Source organism: Spea bombifrons, chromosome 2 (assembly GCF_027358695.1).
Source record: "Spea bombifrons isolate aSpeBom1 chromosome 2, aSpeBom1.2.pri, whole genome shotgun sequence".
NCBI classification, from domain to species: domain Eukaryota; kingdom Metazoa; phylum Chordata; class Amphibia; order Anura; family Pelobatidae; genus Spea; species Spea bombifrons.
The window spans coordinates 30,476,367-30,500,241 of NC_071088.1; the positions used below are offsets into that span (position 1 = coordinate 30,476,367).

Below are 23,875 nucleotides of genomic sequence, written 5' to 3' on the forward strand. Positions count from 1 at the left end.
AATAACAGAAAAAAAGTAAAAAGTAAAATAAAGTAATTGATTGGAAATCTGTTTAATAACGATAGGTTTGGCCCAGCCTGGGAAAGCAATGTCAATGAGAACAAGTTGCTACTGTTTGCAACCCTGGATGTCCTGTGACTCAGACATTTTTATAATTTACTTTGCTGCTACAAATTGGTTACACTTACACACTGGAGATTTGAGGGTATGCAAGTTTAAAAAGGCAGGAGACTCTTGAATTTACTAATTTGAGAGTTGCCTGTGACTTTAAATGTAAGCTTCACCTCTGGGTTTGCAAGATGACTTGCGAGTCCCTCCTCTCCCCGAGACATTAAAAAGACAAAATATAAAAATAAATGAAATTAAACAAAGGTCCCTAGAACCTCTATTAACTATATGAGGGATAATTGTCAGGATCCACTCACTGCTGCCTGAACCATGGCTGAATTATACTTCAGGCTAATACATCTGCTACCACTAGTGGCCACCCTCCTCCCTCTGGATTGATCAGAACCTGATTATCAGGGACAGCTGCGCCTCATGAACTGAGTGAAGCCCTGCCTTCACCGACATGCATGGTGACACTGAGATGCTCGGGAGTTGAGGCAGAGAGACGGGAGCTGAGGCAGGTACAGGCTCGGGAGTTGAGGCCGAGAGACGGGAGCTGAGGCAGGTACAGGCTTGACATTGTAGTTGTAGGACTGCCTTTGCTCTGAGCCGCTACCCGTGCCCGTGCCCGTGCCTGTACCCTTGCCTGTGCCTGTACCCTTGCCTGTGCCTGTACCCGTGCCAGTGGGCCTCCGTTCCCGTCTGCCCTGCCAGTGGGCCTCCGTTCCCGTCTGCCCTGCCAGTGGGCCTCCGTTCCCGTCCGCCCTGCCAGTGGGCCTCACCTGTGCCTGTGCCTGTGCCTGAACCTGAACCTGTACCTGGACCCGTACCTGAACCTGCCAGTGGGCCCGCACCCGAGGCTGTACCTGTACCTGTGCCTGAACCTGCCTGTGGGCTTACCTGCCAGTGGGCCCACACCCAAGCCTGTACCTGTACCTGTGCCTGAACCTGCCTGTGGGCTTACCTGCCAGTGGGCCCGCACCCGAGCCTGTACCTGTACCTGCACCCGAGCCTGTACCTGTACCTGCACCCGAGCCTGTACCTGCCCCAGCTCCCGTCTCTGTGCCTCAACTCCCGAGCCTGTACCTGCCTCAGCTCCCGTCTCCCGGCCTCAACTCCCGAGCCTGTACCTGCCTCAGCTCCTGTCTCTCGTCCTATCCAGTCCTGCTACTCTGTCTGTACCTATCTCAGTGTCACCATGCATAAAGGGGTACAGACAGAGTTCCCCGTATCCCCTGCACATGGACTCCTACCCGACCTGCTCGCCCGGGTCCTGACAGAATGTCAAGGCCATACAAAGGAGTCAGCGGGGATGACTGCAGTTCTGGAGGTACTGGCGGAGTGTGTTCTGCAGCTGTGCAAATCTGTGAGGTCTGTGTTGGAAAGCGATCGCACTAAACAAAAGCCTATGACCAAGACCAAGGGCAAGAAAGCTCCACAGAAGAGCTTTAAGCGTGAGCCTCTCACCAAAGAAGAGAAACAAAAACGGCGAGAGGACAACTTGTGTTATTATTGCGGTGAGACCGGTCATAGGATAACATATTGTCCGTGGAAACCTGCTAAGCCACCCGCAACCCACACAGACCAACCCCGTGCCCAGGAACCAGTATATGACACCAGCAACCTGTCACAGCTGGAGCACACCCCGTCTCCTCAGCCCGGTGAACCAGAGGTTTCTCATTTCACGGCACCGGGTGAACCTACGCCTTCTGAAGCCATGTCAGAGGAACCCCAGACCATGTCTGACGACCCTGACTGGTCTGACATGGACGATGCTCCTTCAGAGGATGATATGGCATACACACCCGAGCTCCAACATACCACGGGTGTTTGTGCGGTTGGGACTACCACTCCCATCACCCCTAGGAACCAGAACAAGGAACCCCAAACCGCAAGACACTCCCTTGGGGCTCCCGGTAATGTCCTGGCGTCCGATGGGACAATCGTGCACAGGAAAGACCTTAACCGGTACGAGCAACTTCTCCACGATCAGAGATCTGGTACGTTTTCCTCCGTTCCTGCTTCCACCCAGTCCAGTCCCGGTATTAGCCAACACCACTCAGAGGGACTCTGTGTACAGGGGGAATTCCTATCCCCTGGCGAATGCAGAAATCAGACAAGGTTAACACTTACCGGGACGGTCACATCTGTGCAACCAGTGGCTAACGTCCATAACACCCAGGCCAGCGCACCTAAGGCCATGTCATCAGAGTGTGTGGTGGCGTCTAATGGGACTGTCGTACGCCGAGGTGACCTGCAGGTTTTCGAAAATGCGCTACGTGCGAGAAGAGCTTTCAGCACCATTGGCTACTGTCACGCCACTATCCTAGGAACGCCCGGAGGCCGCTCCTTGAGGGGGGGGTACTGTCAGGATCCACTCACTGCTGCCTGAACCATGGCTGAATTATACTTCAGGCTAATACATCTGCTACCACTAGTGGCCACCCTCCTCCCTCTGGAGTGATCAGAACCTGATTATCAGGGACAGCTGCGCCTCATGAACTGAGTGAAGCCCTGCCTTTAAAAGACCTGCCCTGCCCTTCAGTCAGGGCCTTGACATTGTAGTTGTAGGACTGCCTTTGCTCTGAGCCGCTGCCCGTGCCTGTGCCCGTGCCTGAACCCGTGCCCGTGCCTGAACCCGTGCCCGAGCCTGAACCCGTGCCCGAGCCTGAACCCGTGCCCGAGCCTGAACCCGTGCCCGAGCCTGAACCCGTGCCCGAGCCTGAACCCGTGCCCGAGCCTGAACCCGTGCCCGAGCCTGAACCCGTGCCCGAGCCTGAACCCGTGCCTGAGCCGGTACTCGTGCATGATCCAGTACCCGAGCGTAAGTCCGTACCCGTGCATGAACCTGGACACGTGCCTGGCCCGGTAGTACTCCGTTCCCGTCCGCCCTGCCAGTGGGCCTCCGTTCCCGTCTGCCCTGCCAGTGGGCCTCCGTTCCCGTCCGCCCTGCCAGTGGACCTCATCTGTGCCTGTGCCTGAACCTGTACCTGGACCCGTACCTGAACCTGCCAGTGGGCCCGCACCCGAGGCTGTACCTGTACCTGTGCCTGAACCTGCCTGTGGGCTTACCTGCCAGTGGGCCCACACCCGAGCCTGTACCTGTACCTGTGCCTGAACCTGCCTGTGGGCTTACCTGCCAGTGGGCCTGCACCCGAGCCTGTACCTGTACCTGCACCCGAGCCTGTACCTGCCCCAGCTCCCGTCTCTCTGCCTCAACTCCCGAGCCTGTACCTGCCTCAGCTCCCGTCTCTCGGCCTCAACTCCCGAGCCTGTACCTGCCTCAGCTCCCGTCTCTCTGCCTCAACTCCCGAGCATCTCAGTGTCACCATGCATAAAGGGGTACAGACAGAGTTCCCCGTATCCCCTGCACATGGACTCCTACCCGATCTGCTCGCCCGGGTCCTGACAATAATGCTTGCCCCCCCCTTTTCCTCCACCCTATGCATGGTGTGGTAGGGGATAGCCCCATTTATATCCTCCCTGTCCCCTTTCCCTTCTGGATGGGTTAAAATATCTTAAAAAACACCATGTAAGGCAGAGACCCCCATCTGACCCTCAATTTTCAACCCATGGATGATATTGGGTAGTGCCAGGGATTGTCCTGGCCCTCCACATCATACAACCCTTGGCCTTAATGTAACCTGGGCTCTTCTGTTCTCTCATGCACATTGGTATTTTCTCTAAACTTAATAAAATTGCAGCAGATAGCTCATCTGGCTCGTTGGTGAGTGCAGTGCTGTCATTATATTCTGTTGCATTTATCTTCTGTAGGGCAAACTACTCAGGCCCTGCATACTTTTGCCTTTGTGCTATCCTCGGAGTTTGCTTGCAGCCTCCATTTTGTATCTGCACCATGAGGAACTTCCCACATGCTATTTAGACGTTTCATGTGTCTGTGCTATTTTAATAGCAGTAATTTTTGCTGCAGCACTCTGAAATGTAATCCAATTAAAATCCTATCCTCAAAGTCCTTAAATGTAAAGCCTTTTGCTATTAGGATATCTCCGTACAGATACATTTTTTGGGGGATTTCATTATGTATCAAACTTTTTAAAGTGTTTTGCCGTTCTTTTTCCATTTTCTTCCATGAGTTTTTATTGTTTAACCTTTTGATGTTTTCTTGAAATAATACACCAAAATACACTGCTTTTATGCATCAAGCAATTGCAAATACAACACAGGTTTATCGAATAAAATTGTTATGTATGTGTGCCACAATTATTTGCAGCCCTATGAATTTATATGAGAAAAATATAAATGAAGTATATTCACCGTGATATTTTGCATTTTTAGTATACCTTGGTGACTAGGAATAGGAAATTGTTCAAGTACGACTTCCTGTTTCACAGGGGTATAAATATTAGGTAACACATAGGCCAAATTCCCTAAGGAATATAGCTGTGATGTGCAGCAAAAGGTTGTCGAGCTTCGCAAAATTGGGAAATAAGAAGTTCCAGTCAACTGGAAATGTTATGAATTAGCCTGGAAGAGGACGTGTGTCTATATTGTGTGTGTATATATATTATTATAATTATACTTTATTTATAAAGTGCCAACAGATTCCACAGCGCTGCACAAGATGAAAACTTTACAGATAACGACAAGTACAATACAGCAATTGACATACAGATACCAGAGGAGTGGAGGGCCCTGTTTCCATAGGAACTAACAATCTAGGTGGATAAGGGGTGAGAAACAGGAGGTGAGGACTGCGTGGTAGTGAATGACGTTAATGTAGGGCGGGATAAGGGTTGTAAGTGGGTGAGAGAGAAGTTTTGATGTTTATGTCAGTGGTAGGCTTCTCTGAAGAGAAAAGTTTTTAGGGAGCGTTTGAAGGAGGGTAGAGTTGGATAGGACGGGGAAGAGAGTTCCAGAGCCCTGTGCGGGACGTTTTTTTTAAGCCCGCTCCCGCAATGTGGGTGTTCCACTCCTGCCTGCTCCCGCCACATTTGTGGCCAATCCCGCCCGCTCCCGCCACATTTGTGGCCAATTACACCCACCGCCTTACCTTAGCTGCATCACATGTATCGTGACTCAGTTTTGTTCCTGGGCGGGGCAAGAGAGGAGATACTGTGAGGGAGCAGCGAGAAGGCAGGCTTGCGGGACTGCACGGGATTACTGGGACCCGCAGGTACAGTGCCTGACCGCCCGCTCCTGCCCGCAGCACCGCCCACGCCCTGCAGTCCTCTAGACTGGAGTATATTTGCTGATGAGGGAGGATAGGTAGAGGGGAGTGGCGTTAGTGAGAGCTTTATAGGATAGAGTTAGTATTTTGAATTTAATTCTGTTATAGATGGGGAGCCAGTGGAGAGACTCGCAGAGAGGTGCGGCAGATGCAGACCGTCGAGTGAGCTAGATTAGTCTGGCAGAGGCATTGAGGACAGACTGGAGGGGGATAGTCGGGAGAGAGGGAGGCCGGTAAGTAGATTGTTGCACTAGTCTAGATTACGAGGGAGTGGATTAGTTGTTTTGCGGTGCTGGCAGTCAGGACGGATTTTGAAAATGTTGCGTAGTTGGGTTGTGGTAGGATTTAGAGAGTGATTTGATGTGAGGGATAAGAGATAGGTTTGAGTCTAGGGTCACTCCGAGGCAGTGGACCTGTGATGAAGTAGAGATAGTGGTACCATCGACAGCGATAGAAAGGTCAGAAAGGGGAATAGAGTTAGAGGGAGGGATTAGAAAGAGCTCAGTCTTACACAGATTTATCTTGAGGTGGTGAGACGCCATACAGGAAGAGATGTCAGATATATATATAATCTTGGGATAGCCGTGTTAGTCTAGACGTGTGAATTAAAAAAATAAGTACTGCATAGTATTTCATTTTAAGACAAGCTTTCGAGAGTATTAATCTCCCAATGCTTTTGAATTGATAAAGGGAGGTTGATACTCTCGAAAGCTTGAAAATAGAATATTAGTCCAATGAAAAAGATATTATTCTATATTGCAGTACTCTTTGTTAAATTATACATAACATATGCGGACATCTCTTCTGATTATTGCGTTTAGGTGTTTCAGCCACACCCACTGATAACAGGTGCATTAAATGAAGCACATGGGCATTCAATCACCATAGACTAGAATTAGCAGTAGAATGAGTCAAACTGAAGAGCTCAGTGACTTTAAATGTGGCTAAAGCATGTATCACATAAAAATCACCTGTCCTCTGTAGCATCACCCAGAGTTCCAAACTGCCTCTGGTAGCAACATCAGCACGAGCAATGTGCGTCAAGAGCTTCATGAAATGGGTTTCCATAGCCAAACAGCTGCACACAAGTCGAAGATCACTACATGCAATGCCAAGTGTTGGCTGGAGTTATATAAAGCACACTGCTACTATACTCTGGAGAAGTGGAAACATGTTCTGTGGAGTGGTGAATCATGCTTTACTATCTAGAAGACTGATGGATGGATGAATATGAGTTTGGGGGCTGCCTGGAGAATGCTACCTACCCAAATTTATAGTGCCTACTGTAAAGACTTGTGGATAATGGTTTGCAGCTGTTATAAGGACTTGTGATAGGCCCTATAGCATGTAAATACATTTTAGACAATTGTATAATTGTGACACCAGTTTTGAAGGCCCTTTACTGTTCCAGCATGACTGTGACTATGTGCACAAAGTAAGGTCTATAAGGACATGGTTTGACAGGTTCAGTGTGGAGGAACTCCAGTGGCAAAGAAGAAAACTGTTCGTAAATTAAGTTGTATAAACAAACAATTTAATACAATGATATTTAAAATAAAGAGAATAGGGGCATGGGTGATATTTGGTCTAGGATCAGCCTGTCTAGTTGGTGAAATGTTACTTAGGTCATGACTGGATGCTTCATATATTCCCTTACTAAGTTTACTGAGCCATCTTTGAACAATTTAGGAAATATCTAGATTAATATCCTTAATCTTAAATGCAAAATTTGTGAAATTCCACCTGTGGTAATTTATGTGATTTTGGCCCCATGTATCTATTACACATACATGGTCTAGCTTACCATAGATCCAGGAAAGGATAATAATGGAGCAGAGTCCTCTAATGTTGTAAAGAAACAAGAAGAGCATTTTTTTTTTATTCAGAGAACATGTCAACTGTATTCTAAACATTGTATGCTAAAGCTGCGGTATGCATGAAAGATGAAAGGTCAGTTTCTTGACTTCCTATCCTGTATGGAGATCCATACTCGGTACTGCAAAAAGAGCTGAGATGGCTTCTGCATAATGCATAGTTGATACATATTTATTTATAGACATGGAGAAAAGTTAAAACCTAACGACTAACAGAAAAATAACTTTCCTTATATTCATGCTGCCACTTTACCACGCTAATTCACATGTCCAGAGAAACCATAAAAAAACAAGAAGGGCAGAACACCAGTAAAGATGATGATTTTGAAAAGCGCATTTTGTTTGTGTTCCTTAGTTAAAATGTGCTGCAACTGTTATATAGAATATGACACTTCTGTGATTACTTTTTCACGTTTATTTGCATCCTACTTGGCTATTTTATTTCCAGGACACAAAAAGCATAGATAATAAGTAAAGGTTTCTTGTAAGCCACCTCAGAGATTGAAATGTTCTATGTATATGGTTGGAAACATCACAGGTCTGGATTTCCATAGCTCTCCCTATTCTTCATTCATTCATTCTTAGTTAAGGAGTTGAGCCTAGCAAAATATAGGGCTGGGGTAAGCATAAAATAGCACAATAATAATAATAATTCCTTAACTCCTTATCTGGCGACTAAACACACTAACCTAGAGGCTAGTGGCGTAACTACAGGGGTTGCAGCGGTCACAGCTGTGGCGGGGCCCATGCCTCTAGGGAGCGCAGTGCGACCCATTGTTCCTGTCTTCAAAATTGTTTAGAAAGGGCACTTCTGATCTGGACCACGCCAGAGGTAAGCAGTGGCAGGCAGGAGGTGGGATGTATGTATATGTGTTTGTATATTTGTATGTATGTGAGCACAGATGTGTAATTGTGTACGTGTGTCAGCATGGATGTGTAATCGTGAGTGTGTTTACGAAGGGCCCTTGTGATCTGGACCGCACCAGAGGTAAGCAGGGGCAGGCAGGAGGTGGGAGGTATGTATATGTGTTCGTATATATGTATGTATGTGAGCATGGATGTGTAATTGTGTGTGTGAGCACAGATGTGTAATTGGGTGTGTAAGCACAGATGTGTATGTATGTGTTAGTGAATAGAACTGTATGTCATTTGTGTGTGTTTACATTTATTGTGTCAAAGTGTACTGTATGTTGGAAGGGGGGGCCAAGTTGTTTGGGGGCAATGATGGCATAGGCCAGCCGTTGAAGTTGGGGAGTCCCATGGGCAATTTTCGCACCCTGTGGTTTCCAGTTCTGCCTCTGGCAGAGGCCCAGTAAAGCTCCAATTTCTGGAAGCTGCAGGCAAAATTTGAAAGAAGAGATCTTAACCAGGTATGGTTACATAAATTCAGCTCAGCCATTCTTGCAGGGTTAACATGTCAGGGTTGGCTGTTCATATTGCAGAAGTGGTTCGAAATGGTGACTATCCTATAGTCTTTTGGTTTGATGAGTAAAGTACCGTTCAATAACTATTGTTATTTTAATTATACATTCTCTTTATTATCTTTCTGGAGAAAATAGTGTTACCAACTTTCACTTTCTGGCAAGGATGCCTTCGAATAGATTTCCTTTGATACTGCATTTAATATCTTTAAATCCAACAGTTTCAAGCATCCCTTTGTATTCAGAAGCAGTTCGTACTTTTCCTTCAGTAAGCAGTAAAATTGGAACACTTTCCATGTGAGTCAGCAGTGGTCCACGTCTGTGTTCATTTAATATAGTTTCAATTACAAGCACCCCACCTCCTGTTACGGTGAAATATGATCCAATAAGTACATTCTGTAGATATACATTTCTCTTAAGGATTAAATGTCTTATAAATGATCAATTAACTTATAAATTATAAATTTGCATCATTTTGGTTGAGTTTGGTATGTGCGCATAACTTTGTTCAAGATGGTAAAACTATTTTGAGTACATGAGGAGAAAGTTGTGGTGCATGACAGAGGCAACAGAGTTAGGGTGTGTAAAACAGTTAATATAGAATACTCCAGAATTAAAAAAAGAATGTTTTGTTCAAATGGTACACTACTAAGGAGTGGGCAAGTTTTTATTTTTATTTTATTTTACCTGGATTACAAGCCATGTACATTTTGTGGAGTAGTTTCAAACATGTGTCCTCATCCCAATCAAATAGGATACGAGACAGGATGAAAAGGTCAGCATTGGGAAGAGAGTCCGAAAAGAAGTTACCTAGTAGAAAAAAAAGAGGATCACATCACTTGAAGACGCTGAACTAAAAGTAACCTGGCTCCTCCAAGATGAGACACTATGGGTTGCCTATTCACGAACATTCAGGAGAATGAACGTTGGGTATCTCCCTTAATCTTAAATTTTAGTTAGTTTTCTACTTTTTGTCAACTTGTGTTCATTTATTAAATTCACCTTTACAATTTTGCAATTAACTTTTTTTGTAAATTATTCGGTTTTAATTTTTGAAATCTCACCTATGGCAAAGCACTGGAAAATATTTCATTTTCTTTCATCTTACAAAATTTTTATATTATTTGTTTATTTTTACATTTGTAGCCATGATGTCTGGTTAACGTTACACTAAAGTAACTTCAAGTATGCTGCAGCTGTTTAAAAATATACCTTGCTGTAGAATAATGCGATTATCCTCTGGTGAAACAAAATGTTCCTTGGCCGCTTGAATTATCTCAGGTAGATCATAAAGAATGATTGTGGATGATGGAAACAAAGATGCACAATATTTGGCCAGAGTTCCTGAACAACCTGTCAAAAAATACATAAATGTCACTTAAGCAAAGTGTTCTTCATTTGAAGGAAACTATAAAAATCTGTGTAAAATAAATATTATAATAAATATAAACTATATGTACAACAACAACTCATTTAGTGGTTTTTAAAGGAATGTAAGAGCTCTAAAACCTACTTCTGCAAACCCTCTTAATTTCTGTATATCAGTCTTTAACTTTCCTTTTCATGTTCCAGATACCCCACATATGTCTCTTTCCTTCTCACCTTCTTGAAAATACAAAAAGAAAAAAGCTGCCTAGTCTCTTCCTTATATGCATGCTTTTTTTTTGGTACTTAGGTAATTAAATCCTTTATGGACAAATGTAGGCATTAGTTGCTGGCACATAACTTTCTATTAGGTTTGTTGGCATTTCCAGGTCTGAGACAGATTGTTGGTATATGATGTCAGAGGGCACATGTTTTTTTTTTTTTGCTAGCGATGCATTGCACCACTGTGATAAGCAGTTGCTCTTTAATTCAAGACTGAGAGATGGGGAGAGAAATATAAATATGAGAAAGATAGGAAAGGCTTAAAAATAAGTAACTGCATGGAAGAACTGGCAACCTTCTGCCTAAAAGGCAAGCCCAGCTGAATGGGCCAGCTGTCCAAATACAGATATTGCTGCATACATATCACCTAGTCCTGCTCAATACACATTAAACAAAAAAAATTAGAAAGCGCATGTAAAGGACAAAGTCATGGCGCAAATGCAGTTTTAAAGTCCTTTTAATTCTGGGCACATTGATGCTGAAAAAAAGACAAAAATAGTGGTAGTGTCCTTCCACTATCTTCAAAACAGAACATCAAAAGGAGCTATCCCCCCTCTTGCCAGCCCTCTACTAAGTTAAATGCCCAAGGGTCAGATATGTGATGCATTTAATCTACATATATGACTTAAAACATTTGAATTATTAGCTATTTGTTGTAAGTACTTTTTAATCTTTTTATTTTAATATGCATTATCTATGTTTTCAGATTTAACCTTGCTAAAAAGTGATATAATTACCTCCCAAGTCACAAATAGTCTTGAAGGAGGAAAGATCAAAAGCAGAAACAACTTCTTTCTTGGCAAAAGAAGTCCATGATGAATCCATATATTTCATAAATACCATCATTTTGTCTTCTGACCTAGTAAAAGAATAATATACTTACATTTATACTTGCTATTGCAGCATATATTGAAAAAAAACCTTAGGGGTATTCACTGAATTGTTACTTCTATAAATTGACATATAATACATTTTGCTATTATCAACTAATCATTATGTAAAGTTAATTTCCAAGGAAACATTGTCATTTTTAGCTCTTAGAGAGTGCAATTTTAAGGAGATACAACAGAATTGTTTTAGGTTTACTGCTATTTAATAACACTGCACCATCAGGGAAGCACACATTTTTTTTTTAAAGGATGAAATTGTACTTTATTTCTTAGTCAATACTGAAATTTATTATCTAGTTATGTTATACAAGTAATATTCTCAGCTGGCCCATGTTAGGCGTAAGTATATTTATAGAAATAACCTGTATATATCTTTGAAAAACTCGTTTGGTGGAACTCCGGATTCTTCATGGCACACTGGATTTCCCAGCCTTCAATAAATAAATAAATAAAATGTATGTCTTTTACATTCAAATGTATATACAGGTATGTGCTTATATGCACACATAACCATTTGTAAGAAATAGTGGAAATCAGTACCAAGATATCTTTTGGGTGATTTATTTGATGCATTACCCAAAAAATATCTTTAATGGACATTTTCTATATCTTAAAATAGTTGATATAGTGGACTTTTTGATACTACAAACATATTCTAATTTATTACAAAATATTAGAATTTTATCGCAAACGTGGCATCTCAACCGTTGTGAAATTGTCCTTTGATATGTACAACCTATGAGAACATTTTCACGTGTCTGTTTATTTTGCTGTCTGAGGCGGCTCAACTAATAATACAAATAAAAAATCAGGCATATGACTAACACATTTGTTTTTTATGTGGAAACTTTATTATAGTTGCATGACCTTGAGTGCTAGCCCTCCAGGGCATGCAATTAGGGCCAGCCCAAGACATGATGCCGCCTGGGGCAAAGTTTAAAATGCCTCCACCCCTGCCGATGCCAGGGGTCATTATCTACCCTTCTTCTCCCTCCCACCCTACTCCCCTCCCTTTGTACTTCACTTACCTTTCAGCAGTCCTGCGACGAGTCTCCCTGCTCTGCCACGGTGCGTGCTGCTTTACTGGAGAGCGCAGGAAATTACGTCATATTCCGGCGCTCAGCATTACAAGCCGGCACCGAGACAGAGCTAGAGGGCACGCAGAGGAGAGAGAGGGGCGCCAAGCGGGTACTGACAACTTGATAAGCGAAAACCACTCATCACCCCTCTCTCTTTCCTCTGCTTGAAAAAAAAAAGTGCCGCCTTGCATGCAATATTAAATACTGCCAGTTTCAGATGAGGACATGTGAGTTAAATTCACTGATCTGTAAGTTGTTTGCAAGTACCCGTGGCTTTAAATTTTGCAAGTTACAGATGAGTGCATGCAAGTTATAAGTCAGTTTGCATATCCTTGACTGAAACGATATATCTTCCCCCATGGGCATAGGAACTGGGGGGGGACAGATCTGCCATACAGCACCCAGGCGGAGGAGAGAGAGGGGCGCCAAGCGGTCGTTTTCTCCTCTGCTCCCTGCCGCCACCTGCCTCAGCGCTGTCCTGACTGCAGTGGTGGGAGCCTGAGGTGTCTGTCTCGTGCCGGCGCTTCACACTGATAGCTGGAATATGACGCCATATGCCGGCATTCAGCAGTAAGACAGAGGCCTTGCGCTTCCACCACAGGACTTCAGCATGGTAAGTGAACTACAAAGGGAGGTCGGGAGAGGGTAGATAGTGAGAAGGGGGGGTAGGGAGAGGGGTAAGATAGTGTGAGAAGGGGGGAGAGAGGTAAGATAGTGTGAGAAGGCGGAGAAGGGGTAGAAAAGAATATTGAAATAAAGAGTGAGCATGAATGAATTAATATATGGATGAGTTGTGTGAATGAGTAAGAGAATGAATTAATGTGTGGATGACTTGCTTGAATTATTTGTGAGAATGCATTAATGGATATGTGTATCATGGATGCGATTTAGGGAAAGTCAAAGATGGCTCAAGCAGGGAGTTTATGGGACTGTAATCTGTTTGTGTAATCTGGGTGCTGATCAGGTTCTATGTGGGCAGTGTTGACACCAGGGCTGGCTTTGGGGTATGCAACCTGTGATCTATGCATGTAATTTAGGGGGTTTTATCTATACCTTTAATGTTGAGTTTTTATGTGAATTCCAATTGATCTATACCTGCAAAGCTGGGTTTGTGTGTTATTCTGTTGATCGGTGTCTGCTATGCTATGTTTCCAATACATTATTTATATATACCTGCAAATACAGGGTTTGTATGTCTTATTCAGTTGATCTATACCTGCAGTGCTGTTTCCATGTCTTTATTTGATCCATACCTGAATGAGGGGACAAAGGGACTGATGATGATTACAGGGGAGAGGACCTCTCAATGTCATGGTAGAGTCAGAAGGAGGGAAGGCTGCACTGACTCTCACAGTCTTCCCCTAATCTGCAGTCAGTGTGGCATATATTTTTTTTTGGTTTGGCAGCAGAGGGAGTGATTGCATGCTAGGGAGCGTGGAGCGCGGCCAAAGGAAATGCGTGCCCAGGGTCCAATTTTTCAATATTTAAAAAAATGTTTTTGTTACACAGATTAGCTGTTTTTTTCCTATATTTAATGTATTAAACGTACATTATTTTTACTAGTGTTTCAGGTTATATATTATTGTACGTGTTTGCAAAAAAAGAGATGAGGAGAAAGTGGGGTATCTGATTGGGGAAAATGCTACACCCCCCAGATTTTTAGGGGTTCTTACGCCCATGCCACCCCCCAGCAAGGAGTTTTTTTTTTCAAAAACAAAATCTATTGTGACATCTATGGCTTGTTAAAGGGTATTGTACTCCCAAAGAAAGAGCAAAAACCAAATGTAAAGTGTAACTTTTTTAATAGAACATGTTTTGTTAGGGGGTACTTAAAACCTTTGCAAGTGGGAACAGACATCACATTTAAAGCTGAACACACTTCCTGCAAACCTAAGAGCTGATGATTGGGAAACAGCACAAATACATAGGGGGATTCTTAAGAAGAGACCATTGAGGCCCTGAAAGCTTATGCAACTTTATATCTCCACTATAAATCTGGTGGTCCTCTGTATTTACCCTGCAGACTCTAGATTTTTTTTAACAGAAGTATGACCATACACCACAATATAATACTATGTAAAAAGCAATGTTTATTCAGAATATTAATTTACAGGTACGTTTCTTACCTGATGGCATCTATAAGATGGCTGGCTGCTGGATAAACTTCATTGGAGAAAAATTTGATTGTATTACAAAGGGACTTAGAACTCATGGTTGTAAGGTAACTTTGTGCAAGTTCGGTGTTCTTGTAAAGCACTGTAAGTTAGACCAGCAGAGATATAAGATATGGAATAGAAGTCCCCATTTAAATATTACTATAATTCTTAAATGGTTCCTGATGCTTTCTAACGTGTGGATGTTCCTCTTCATGCATTTTTGCAAGGAAGCGTAACACCTTTTATATTAATCATAAATGTATGCTGCTTGCAAAACACTAACTGGTGATCTTTGTGGATGGAAACAGAGGTCTTCTTACTTCCATGGTAGATTACCTCCCATAGAATTACCAAAATTGAATTGTAGCACAACAAAGTGATCTAAATTAGTGAGCTTTTTCAATTTATGTGCCATCTGCACATAATCTTTAAATAAGAATGCGGTCACTTTTTAAAGCATGGAAAAAAGGAGCAGATTAAATGGACCAAACTTTTAACTATTTTTTATTGCTACATTGGTGCTTTATTCATTTTGTCAATGTGTCAATTGCATCACAACAGCACTCTTTTTGTTACCTAAATGTTATTTTACTACCCTATAGATATTTTAAAAAATTAAAGGTTTTATCAGGTTACAACAATGCTACCGGTAATAATGACTGATAAATATAATTTGGTGACCTTCTCCATTTATGGTATCCACATCTATTAGTTGTAATCCTACACAGGCATTGAGTAAGCACTCCGTTCCTCTGCTGCTTGTTTGTAAACGCTCCGCTATGGCTGCTGCTGACAGAGGCTGCTCAGACTCAGCCAAAACATCAAAAAGTTTCAAATCACAGGCAGCAAACATAACCTGTAAAAAAAATAAAGATTAAACGTAATATACAATGATTGATAAATTACAACCATATAAGCACCTTAAACTTCTAACTACCTAAATCTATGTATAATTTTTTTTTAAGGTAGGTGACAGTGTACAATATAATATATTATATTTAGGCACAGGTAAAAGGTTAAATTCTATAATCATGCAACATTAATCAATACATAGTTAAATATATATGTTTTTAACTGATTATTTTTTCACATTACATTTTATGGGGGAGGTCATTTTAATTGTGGAGGCACCAGTAATGTTATAATTCCAAATACATGCTGTTTTACTAGCAAACCAACCACTTGATCTCACTGTAGATCACTTAATAGCGTTTGTCTAAAAGTACACATCAGTTTAGATAATCATAGATTAGTGGGCTAATATAAAATCAAATCAGTGCAGAATACAAATCCAGAGAATATGCTTATTCATTCATATAAATGGAGTCCCAATTATAATCCCCTGCCTGAGTCTCTCTGTGTGTGACAGAGACTGCCTGAGTCTGTGTTTGTGACAGAGACTGCCTGACTCTCTGTGTGTGTGTGTGACAGATTGCCTGAGTCTCTGTGTGTGTGTGACAGAGACTGCCTGAGTTTCTGTATGTGTGTGACAGAGACTGCCTGAGTCTCTGTGTGTGTGTGTGACAGAGACTGCCTGAGTCTGTGTTTGTGACAGAGACTACCTGAGTTTCTGTGTGTGTGTGACAGAGACTGCCTGAGTCTCTGTGTGTGTGTGTGTGTGACAGAGACTCCCTAATTATGCTGATAAAATAATAATTTGACTAATGCATGAGTTAAGGTAGGATAATATTCTTGATTAGAACTTCAAGTTTATTTATTACAATATTATCTCATGACACACAGTTATACAGTAGGAGAAAAAAGTAAGTGGACCATTTGGAACTGATAGCATGTATATATATATATATATATATATATATATATATATATATATATATATATACAAATGTGTCAAATATTATATGATCTTTGTCCAAGACACAATAATAAACAAACACTTATAATACTAACTAATAACTAGACTTGTGCATTCGTATTCGGGTGAACATGAAAAGGAACACGAAGGGTGTGTTTTCGTTGTTCAGCTGGAATACCAAAGAAACGAACCTGGTGGCGGCAAAACGCAAAACGGCAATCTCCCCCTCTAGCTTACCTTGTCAACGCAGCATCGCAGGGGTTAACGGGAGTGGAAATCCGTAGGATCACGAAAAGAAAAAAAAGGTCCGTGCGAGCGACTTCATTGGTCGCCGACAGGGGCCTCCTCTGGCATCAACCAATTGGTTGATGCTAGAGGAGGACCCTGCTGGCGACCAATAGAGTCGCTCTTATGGACCTTTAACTCCAGTTCTCTCCCCAGGCCAAGTTTCGGCGTCAGGAGTTAAATGTTGGTGTGAGCAGCTCTATTGGTCGCCTGCAACCAATAGAGTCGCTCGTACGGACCTTTAACTCCTGGAGGAGGGTCTAGCCAGGCAGGGAGCTCATTCATGGGTTGAGGCCAGAGGAGCTCCCTGCCGGTGACCAATAAAGTCGCTCGCACAGACCTTTAAATCATGGAACCTCCCACTTTACCTAATTTTGTGAGGATTTAGAAGGAAATTTTTTTTACAAAATTGGTGTTTTTTTCTAATTTTCGCTAGTTTTTACTAAATTTCTCATTCTACATTTTCAGCTAATCATCCAACTATGGTATCAAAAGAAAGCTCTATCTCTCCTTGAAAAAACATTATATAGCTTACATAGGTACACTATTCACAGGAAAGGAGAATAATCGCTGAACCGACCGGGGTTAAACTTGTGATTTAGATGTCAGATTACACTTTATGAATCATTAATGCAGAAAACCAGCTAATTCCTGGTGTAAGGGTGCACTTCTTGCCACTGTAGATAAAGTAATGAAATAGAAGTGATTGACATTAACAATTTTACATTGGTTACATAAATTTAAATATTGTAAATGTTTCTGTTTTTACTTTGAGGCACTTTGTATAATCAGTACTTTTGAAATGTATTATCCATACCTTTGACGTAACGAAAGCGTGGGCATATTCTTTTAAAATTATGACCTTTTTGTGATCACTGGTGTCCATGTTCAGTCCTTTGCTTGACCCGACCAATGCTGAAGTAATTATTATTATTAATTATTATTAGGCATCTTAAATAGATGAGCAAAGTAGCATAGTAAATATTACTGGGAAAATAGAATATTGCATCTATTCTGCACAAAATGTAAGAAACATAACAAAAATACAATACAAATGCTAAATATTAATATCAATGCTATTGTAATTTTTGTAGTACAGTAATAAAGCTATAACTTATACGCCTTAACATCCAGATAAGTTCTTACTGTGTAAAGTATACAAGGTGCAGTAAATCAGGCAACAAATAAAGCAAAAAAATCAATTTATACACTAGTTTGGAGATTAACTTTTCCTCTCTAAACATTTAGATAAACATTTTCCTCTCTAGCATACTGGTCAACTGCTCCAGTTCCCATTTACACAAAACAAAAATCCAAAACAAGTTTTAACACAGTACCTTCTCTCTCTCTCTCTCTCTCTCTCTCTCCTGACTTTTATAGGGCTCTCAGGTACTTCCTCCATAGCCCGCCCCCCGCTAGCTCTGTTGAGAAAAAAAGGGAACACGAAGGGTGTGTAGTAGCCTCGACTCTCCGTCACTACTGCCTCCAGCTCCCTGCGAGAGGATAAAGGCAAACGCTGCCACGAGGAGGACCGGCAACCCACAATGTGACCTCTTGCCGTCCCCTCCTAGTGGGCACCATGGGGGTGCTACGCTATTGAGAGTCAGGTACCTGACAATCTCATACTCTACCTCAATGGTTCCCTACCTCCCCCACTTACATGTCCTTGTCTCTTCTCCCACAGCTCCGCTTCTTCTCTTGCCCCTTCTTGTTCATCTGTCTTCTTTCTTCTGTTTTCTTTCTTCGTTCACTTCTGCCCGGTATCAGCTCTGTTAACCAGGCCGCCTCAGACTTTTGGGCAATGTATCTGCTCACAGACTTCAGCTGAAGCCATACTTAATCGGTGGAAAGTGCAGTTTGCACCTCATGACTAGCTGGATTGTGTTATCATTAATAATAGGCCCAAGTTCGCTAACATTCAGTGTAGAAGATTTGCTACTGACTAGGAGTTTGAGCGTGCAACTTCATATCCACAACATCCACAAGCTAACGGCAAAGGTGAATAATGGTAAGGACCCATGGAAGGTCATCTTGCATTGGAGAGACATGCCAACTGAGAGTCATGAGAGTCATGTTACACCTTGACATCTCTGCCAGGGATCTGCCTGAGCTGTAAATTCGTGAACACGTCTGCATGAAACCACTCCCAGGAGACAGAAAAAGGCAGCTTAAGAGATGGAACATATTTGCAAAAGGTTGCACCATGTTAGTGTCTTGTGGACATTGAGGAAACTCTTTACTGCTATAAATGGGTGGCTTTACATGTGGCTGAGCAGCCAGATTCATAAAGCCCATTAGCCCAAGTAATGTGCCAAGCACTATTATCTCATGGACAGATTCCAGTATCATGGAAAGGGGTTATACTGATTTGATCACAAATCACGGGGAAAGAAAGATGTTATGGATGTTAGCATTAATTTGGGTGCTATGACCCTGTTGCTACTGGTTACTGTGTTTCCTGTGTGCATTGTCTGTCCTGTATTTTTGAACATGGTCAGGGTCATCATTCAGTGACATCATTCATACCAAATAAATAGTTGCACTTAAAACAGTCATTAAAAGCTTTTAAAATCCAATGTATGCCTCTAGAAAGGCCATGTTTTAAACTTATTAATAAATGTGCTTTGTTTGAAAGTTGTTTTGAATGTGTTAATTTTCAAGACTTTTCCCTCCCTTAACATGGCATTGTAATGTTTATACTGGAACTTGTGATACATTCGGTATCATGTGATATTGTAGTAACATTATGTCCTACATCATCCGGAACAAAACAAATAATAAACTTTTATAGCAGAGACTGCTATTCATATCTTCTGATCATGTGCTGGTTGGTGAAAGTGAGATATAAACCAAAAATGAAGAAAAAAAAATTCGTAAAATAGTTCCCCTACTTTACAGCCGCAACCCTAGAAAATACTTTCCGGATGTTGGTTCCAGATATAGAAATCCATGTAGGGGCGCATTATGTCGTATTATAGGGGAAAAAATACAATAGTGTAGCCAATATTATGAAAAAAAAAAATTGTACATACCGTATGTGCTCGATTATAAGACGACCCTGATTATAAGACGATCCCCCAAAATCTGAATATTAACTTAGGAAAAAAAGAAAAAGCCTGAATATAAGACGACCCTAAAGGAAAAAAGTTTTACCAGTAAATGTTAATTTATGTAAACTATTTTTTTAATAAAAGCTATGATTGAGAAAAATATTTTTTTTATTTTTATTTCCTTGTATTTTCCAACCTGTCCCCCAGTAACGCAGATCTGCCCCCAGGCTTGCCACACCAATATGGCCATGATATGCCTTTTAACCCTCTATATGCCACTGTGCCCCATGGTATGCCTTTTGACCCCCTATGTGCCACTCTGCCTCCAGAAATGCCTTATACCCCTATATCCCATTCTGGCATTTAGGGGGTTAAAATGCATATTATGGGGCAGAGTGGCATATAGGGAGGTATAAGGCATTCCAGGAGGCAGAGTGGCATTAAGGGAGTTAAAAGGCATTTTTACCCCCCTTAGAAATGCCTTATACTCCTATATGCCACTCTGGCATTTAGGGGGTTAAAAGGCATATTATGGGGCAGAGTGAAATAGGGAGGTGAAATGCGTTATACCTCCCTATATGCCACTCTGCCCCATAATATGCTTTTTAACCCCCTAAGTGCCAGAGTGGCAAATAGGGGTATAAGGCATTCCAGAAATGCCCTATGCCCCCATTTAACACACTAACACACTAACACACACACTTACCGGTGCTTCCAATTTCATGCTGTTTTGCCGGGGCAGCGGGTTAACGTCTCCTTCTGCTGCAGCCGGAAGGAGGTGGAGTTGGCAGCGGGGGTTTGTCTGCGTCCGTCTCGAATACCTTCCCCGGCTGTCAGGGGAACTCTGATCTCTGACAGCCGGGGGAAGGTATACGCGACGGACGCAGACAAACCCCCGCTGCCAACTCCACCTGCTTCCGGCTGCGCGGATCGCTGCCCCGGCAATACAGCACGAAGCACCGGTAAGTGTGTGTATGGGGGGGGGGGAGACAGGAGGATCCAGGTCCCCTGCAGCGGTGCGGGGGATCTGGATCTTAGTCTCCTAATCAGACCTCTATTTGAGGTCTGATTAGAAGACGACCCCGATTAGAAGACGAGGGGTATTTTTCAGAGCATTTGCTCTGAAAAAAACCTCGTCTTATAATCGAGCAAATACGGTATATGTCACGACAGAAACACTGTTCTAACCAGACTCCTCGCAATTCCATAGATTCTAAAAGAGCAGCAGAATGAGAGAAACAATGGCGCAGTATCTAAAGTAAAATGGTAAAATTAAAATCCAATGCGCTTACAGGTAGTTGAGCACATTATCCAGAATGAATACATCGAAATAAATAATATGAATAAACAAATAAAAAGTTTATTTAAAAATTCCAAAAATTGACAGCGGAATGGGCAGTCTTCGGATTGTTTCTGCAAAGTCTACGTCGTGGAGCTTTCTGAGCCGGGCCCTTTCTTGGCATCCTTTCAGCTGTAGGTAAACGAGCCATTCTATCCCAATGGATATCTCCTCAACCACCCTCTTTAGAAATGGTCAAATCCCGAGTACAATTTTTTTTGGTCCAAATGGATTGGATTGAATCCATTCTACACAAGGAAAGTAAGGTTAAGAGTTTTTTTCAACGGTGGTCGCCATGCATAGCGACCCTAGATCTACCTAGAGCTCCATTTTCCTAGCCTTCAACTCTACGCAATGGTATTGCCTCCAAGTCCTGAAGGGTCAACGACCTATGCCAGGGTTCCAGGGATGATGGAGAAGTGACGGGGAGTTCTCTGATGGCCCAGGGACACCTGGCAAATGCATGGCTCCACATAACCCAATCTGGTTTGGGTGCTGTTGGGTGCTGTAGTGTGCGACCATGGGCCGTTATGACCGCACATTGCATGGACATAGTTGCAGTGTGTCATATCCAGCAATTAACTGCCCTTATATCATTAGGCTACCACCAGCCTTAAAGTGCCAGCAACCGCACACTTGGTAAGGAAAGTGCAGTGTTTCTATTAGAAGCAGTATGTTTTGTAGCCGAACCTTAGTAAGAAAAAGATTACGACATAATTCAACTGACCCGATGCAGAACTTAAGAAGTTAAATACAACCAACAAGTAAATCACAGCTATCACAATTAAATTAAATTATTCAATACGCTTACAATTCACATGCGGTAACATCAAAACCTGGTACAATGAATATAAACCAGAATGTTAGTGGTGCGTCAACAAAAGGAAAAGACACTGGTAAAGGTAGAATTCAAAGTTTATTAAATTATGTGTGACTTGGTCAAACATGATATTGCAATGATTATGTTTACACACTTCTTAGTCATATGCCTATTTCTGTTGTTTACTTAAATTGCCTTGGGCATGTTCTGCCAGTGTCAGGACATCTATCAGTGTAGAGTGCTCCAGCTAAAGAAACATACATAGTGAAAAAATGTACTAGCACTCTGTATTCAAAGGATGTAAGAAGCATAGGTCTTCACCTAAGCACAGCCACTCTCCCAAGGGTTGAGACCCCATTGTTTGAAGGACCACTTAGCCTTGTAATACATTCACCTGGTGTTAAGAACTATCACGGGAAAAGGTATAAAGCAATGCCACACAGGATTGGGATAGGCGATGGGTAGAAAATAAGAAAGCAATAATAAAAAGCCAAAGCAGGAGAATATTCTGTCCCTGGAAATTCATTATATTACAACACTCTAAGCAATGACGTATCCTACCTAGGCTGACTAGGCCCAGGTGTAGTGCAGCAGAGGAGTCGGCTGGTGGCACTGCCCAGGATTGGGCCTAGGGCACCATGGAAAGTAAATACATCTCTTACATTGTTTTATATACATGGACTAATATCATGGATCCTGTTGAGGTGGCTAGTCTCAGGTCCAGGCAGGGGCACCAAGAACACATGTTTCTGGTCAATTCTGATCAGTAACAGTTTATATATCAGATGTTGGATGCTTTTGGCAGAGTTGCTGTGCAGGCTGTCTCCACATCAGGCAGCAGCCTCCCTTTCTGTTTGTGCAGCTTCTACTGATCTGTAAATGCTTCTTCTCCTCCTAACTTTTCCTTGCATTATGCTATGAAAGAGACCCAAACAATGCTTTAACAGACCCTTTCCACTTGTGCCATCACCATACACCATTAGACAGTCAGGTATGCCATAAGAGGGCCTTATCAGTCAATCTGCTCATGCAGTGAAGTATTACTAAAACAATCTTCCTTTTTTTACTTGATTTATTCAAAGTGTCAGGACATTATTAGTGTACTTCATTCCTCCATCCCTTCATTTTCTATTCTCCTGCCCTTCCTTCTTTCATTAATTCTTCTTTCCCCCTCCCTGCCTTCCTTTCCTCCTTGCTTACCTTTCCTTTTTTACTTAACAATTGTTCTTAATGTATTTAAATACCTTATGTAAGAGGGAAACCAAACTGGGCTTTTTTCAAATATTCAGGGGTTAACAAGGAAAAAAAGACTTCAGTGAGGGACAGTTATACAATAGGAAATATAGTTGATAAAGACTTACTTAATTTGGGAGGAAAAATGTGAAAGGATTTACAACAAAAGACACTAATGTTTATGCTGTGTATACTGGAACATTTTAGCACGAAAAATCCCACTCTTGCTTTTGTGGGCCACTAAAGTGCATGTCAAAGCAGAGGCAAGAAATGGCTGAAGAAGCAGTCCAAATTTAGTAACCATTTTGATAGCCACGTCTAGAAGTTTTAATCCCACGCCACCATTCAACAAACATTATATTCCTTTAATGCTTGTTCCTAAATGCTCAACTGCTCCACAGAAGATACTCAGACTCCACATCATCAAAAATGTTAAAATCACAGGCCGCAAACATAACCTATAAAAAGATGTTTTTTTTATCTTATTTTCATCTGGATTCCTTACTTCTTATATATTTGTTGTATTACTATTTTAGAGAAAACATGAGGCAAAGTAGTATCAGATGTAGATACATTTATACCTGAATATACCGCTGAGTACCGTCACCGGGAGTCTGCTCTGGTAAGTCGGGGGGGGGGGGGCACAGTGGCAGCATATCTCGAGGGGGGGGGACAGAGTGGCAGCATATCTATTGCAACATTTTTTCTTTAAAAAAGCACCAAACTTTTAGGGTACGGCCTATATTCGGGTGTGGCCTATATCCGAGCCAATGCGGTAAGTGTGGAAACTTTTCGAATGTCCCTCGTATATATATATAAAAAAAATATAACAATAGACTAGGTAGGCGGAGGCAGTAGTGTACCTAAGATGGGGGAAGCGGGCGGTCCACTGCAGGTGCCACTCAAAAGGGGCGTGCAGCTCACTGCTGTGGTGCCCACGCACTGTGTGAGGAAACTCTTTCCCGTGCA

At 42.3% G+C, this 23,875-nt stretch overlaps 2 protein-coding genes across 3 annotated transcripts in view; both read right to left on the reverse strand.

Annotated features, from left to right (window-relative positions):
* ZBED1 (zinc finger BED-type containing 1) overlaps positions 1 to 23,875 on the reverse strand; it is a 234,612-nt gene that overhangs the window by 37,553 nt on the left and 173,184 nt on the right. The window lies entirely within an intron of this gene.
* LOC128473625 (acetylserotonin O-methyltransferase-like) lies at positions 8,742 to 17,350 on the reverse strand. The gene is made up of 8 exons (XM_053455876.1): positions 17,282 to 17,350; positions 15,045 to 15,219; positions 14,334 to 14,463; positions 11,491 to 11,559; positions 10,976 to 11,097; positions 9,804 to 9,944; positions 9,279 to 9,401; positions 8,742 to 8,953 (listed from the first exon to the last, which is right to left on the reverse strand). The coding sequence occupies exons 1-8, from the start codon at positions 17,348 to 17,350 to the stop codon at positions 8,742 to 8,744; spliced, it is 1,041 nt and encodes a 346-aa protein (XP_053311851.1).

What these genes read in the sequence shown, in the direction of transcription:
- LOC128473625 (XM_053455876.1), bottom strand. Translation starts at nt 17,350, where the DNA reads ATGGACACCAGTGATCACAAAAAGGTCATAATTTTAAAAGAATATGCC. An exon ending in ACGCTTTCGTTACGTCAAAG is followed by an intron (nt 15,220 to 17,281) that starts GTATGGATAATA and finishes TTTTTTTTACAG; the next exon opens with GTTATGTTTGCTGCCTGTGA. An exon ending in GTACATGGCTTGTAATCCAG is followed by an intron (nt 8,954 to 9,278) that starts GTAAAATAAAAT and finishes TCACCGTAACAG; the next exon opens with GAGGTGGGGTGCTTGTAATT.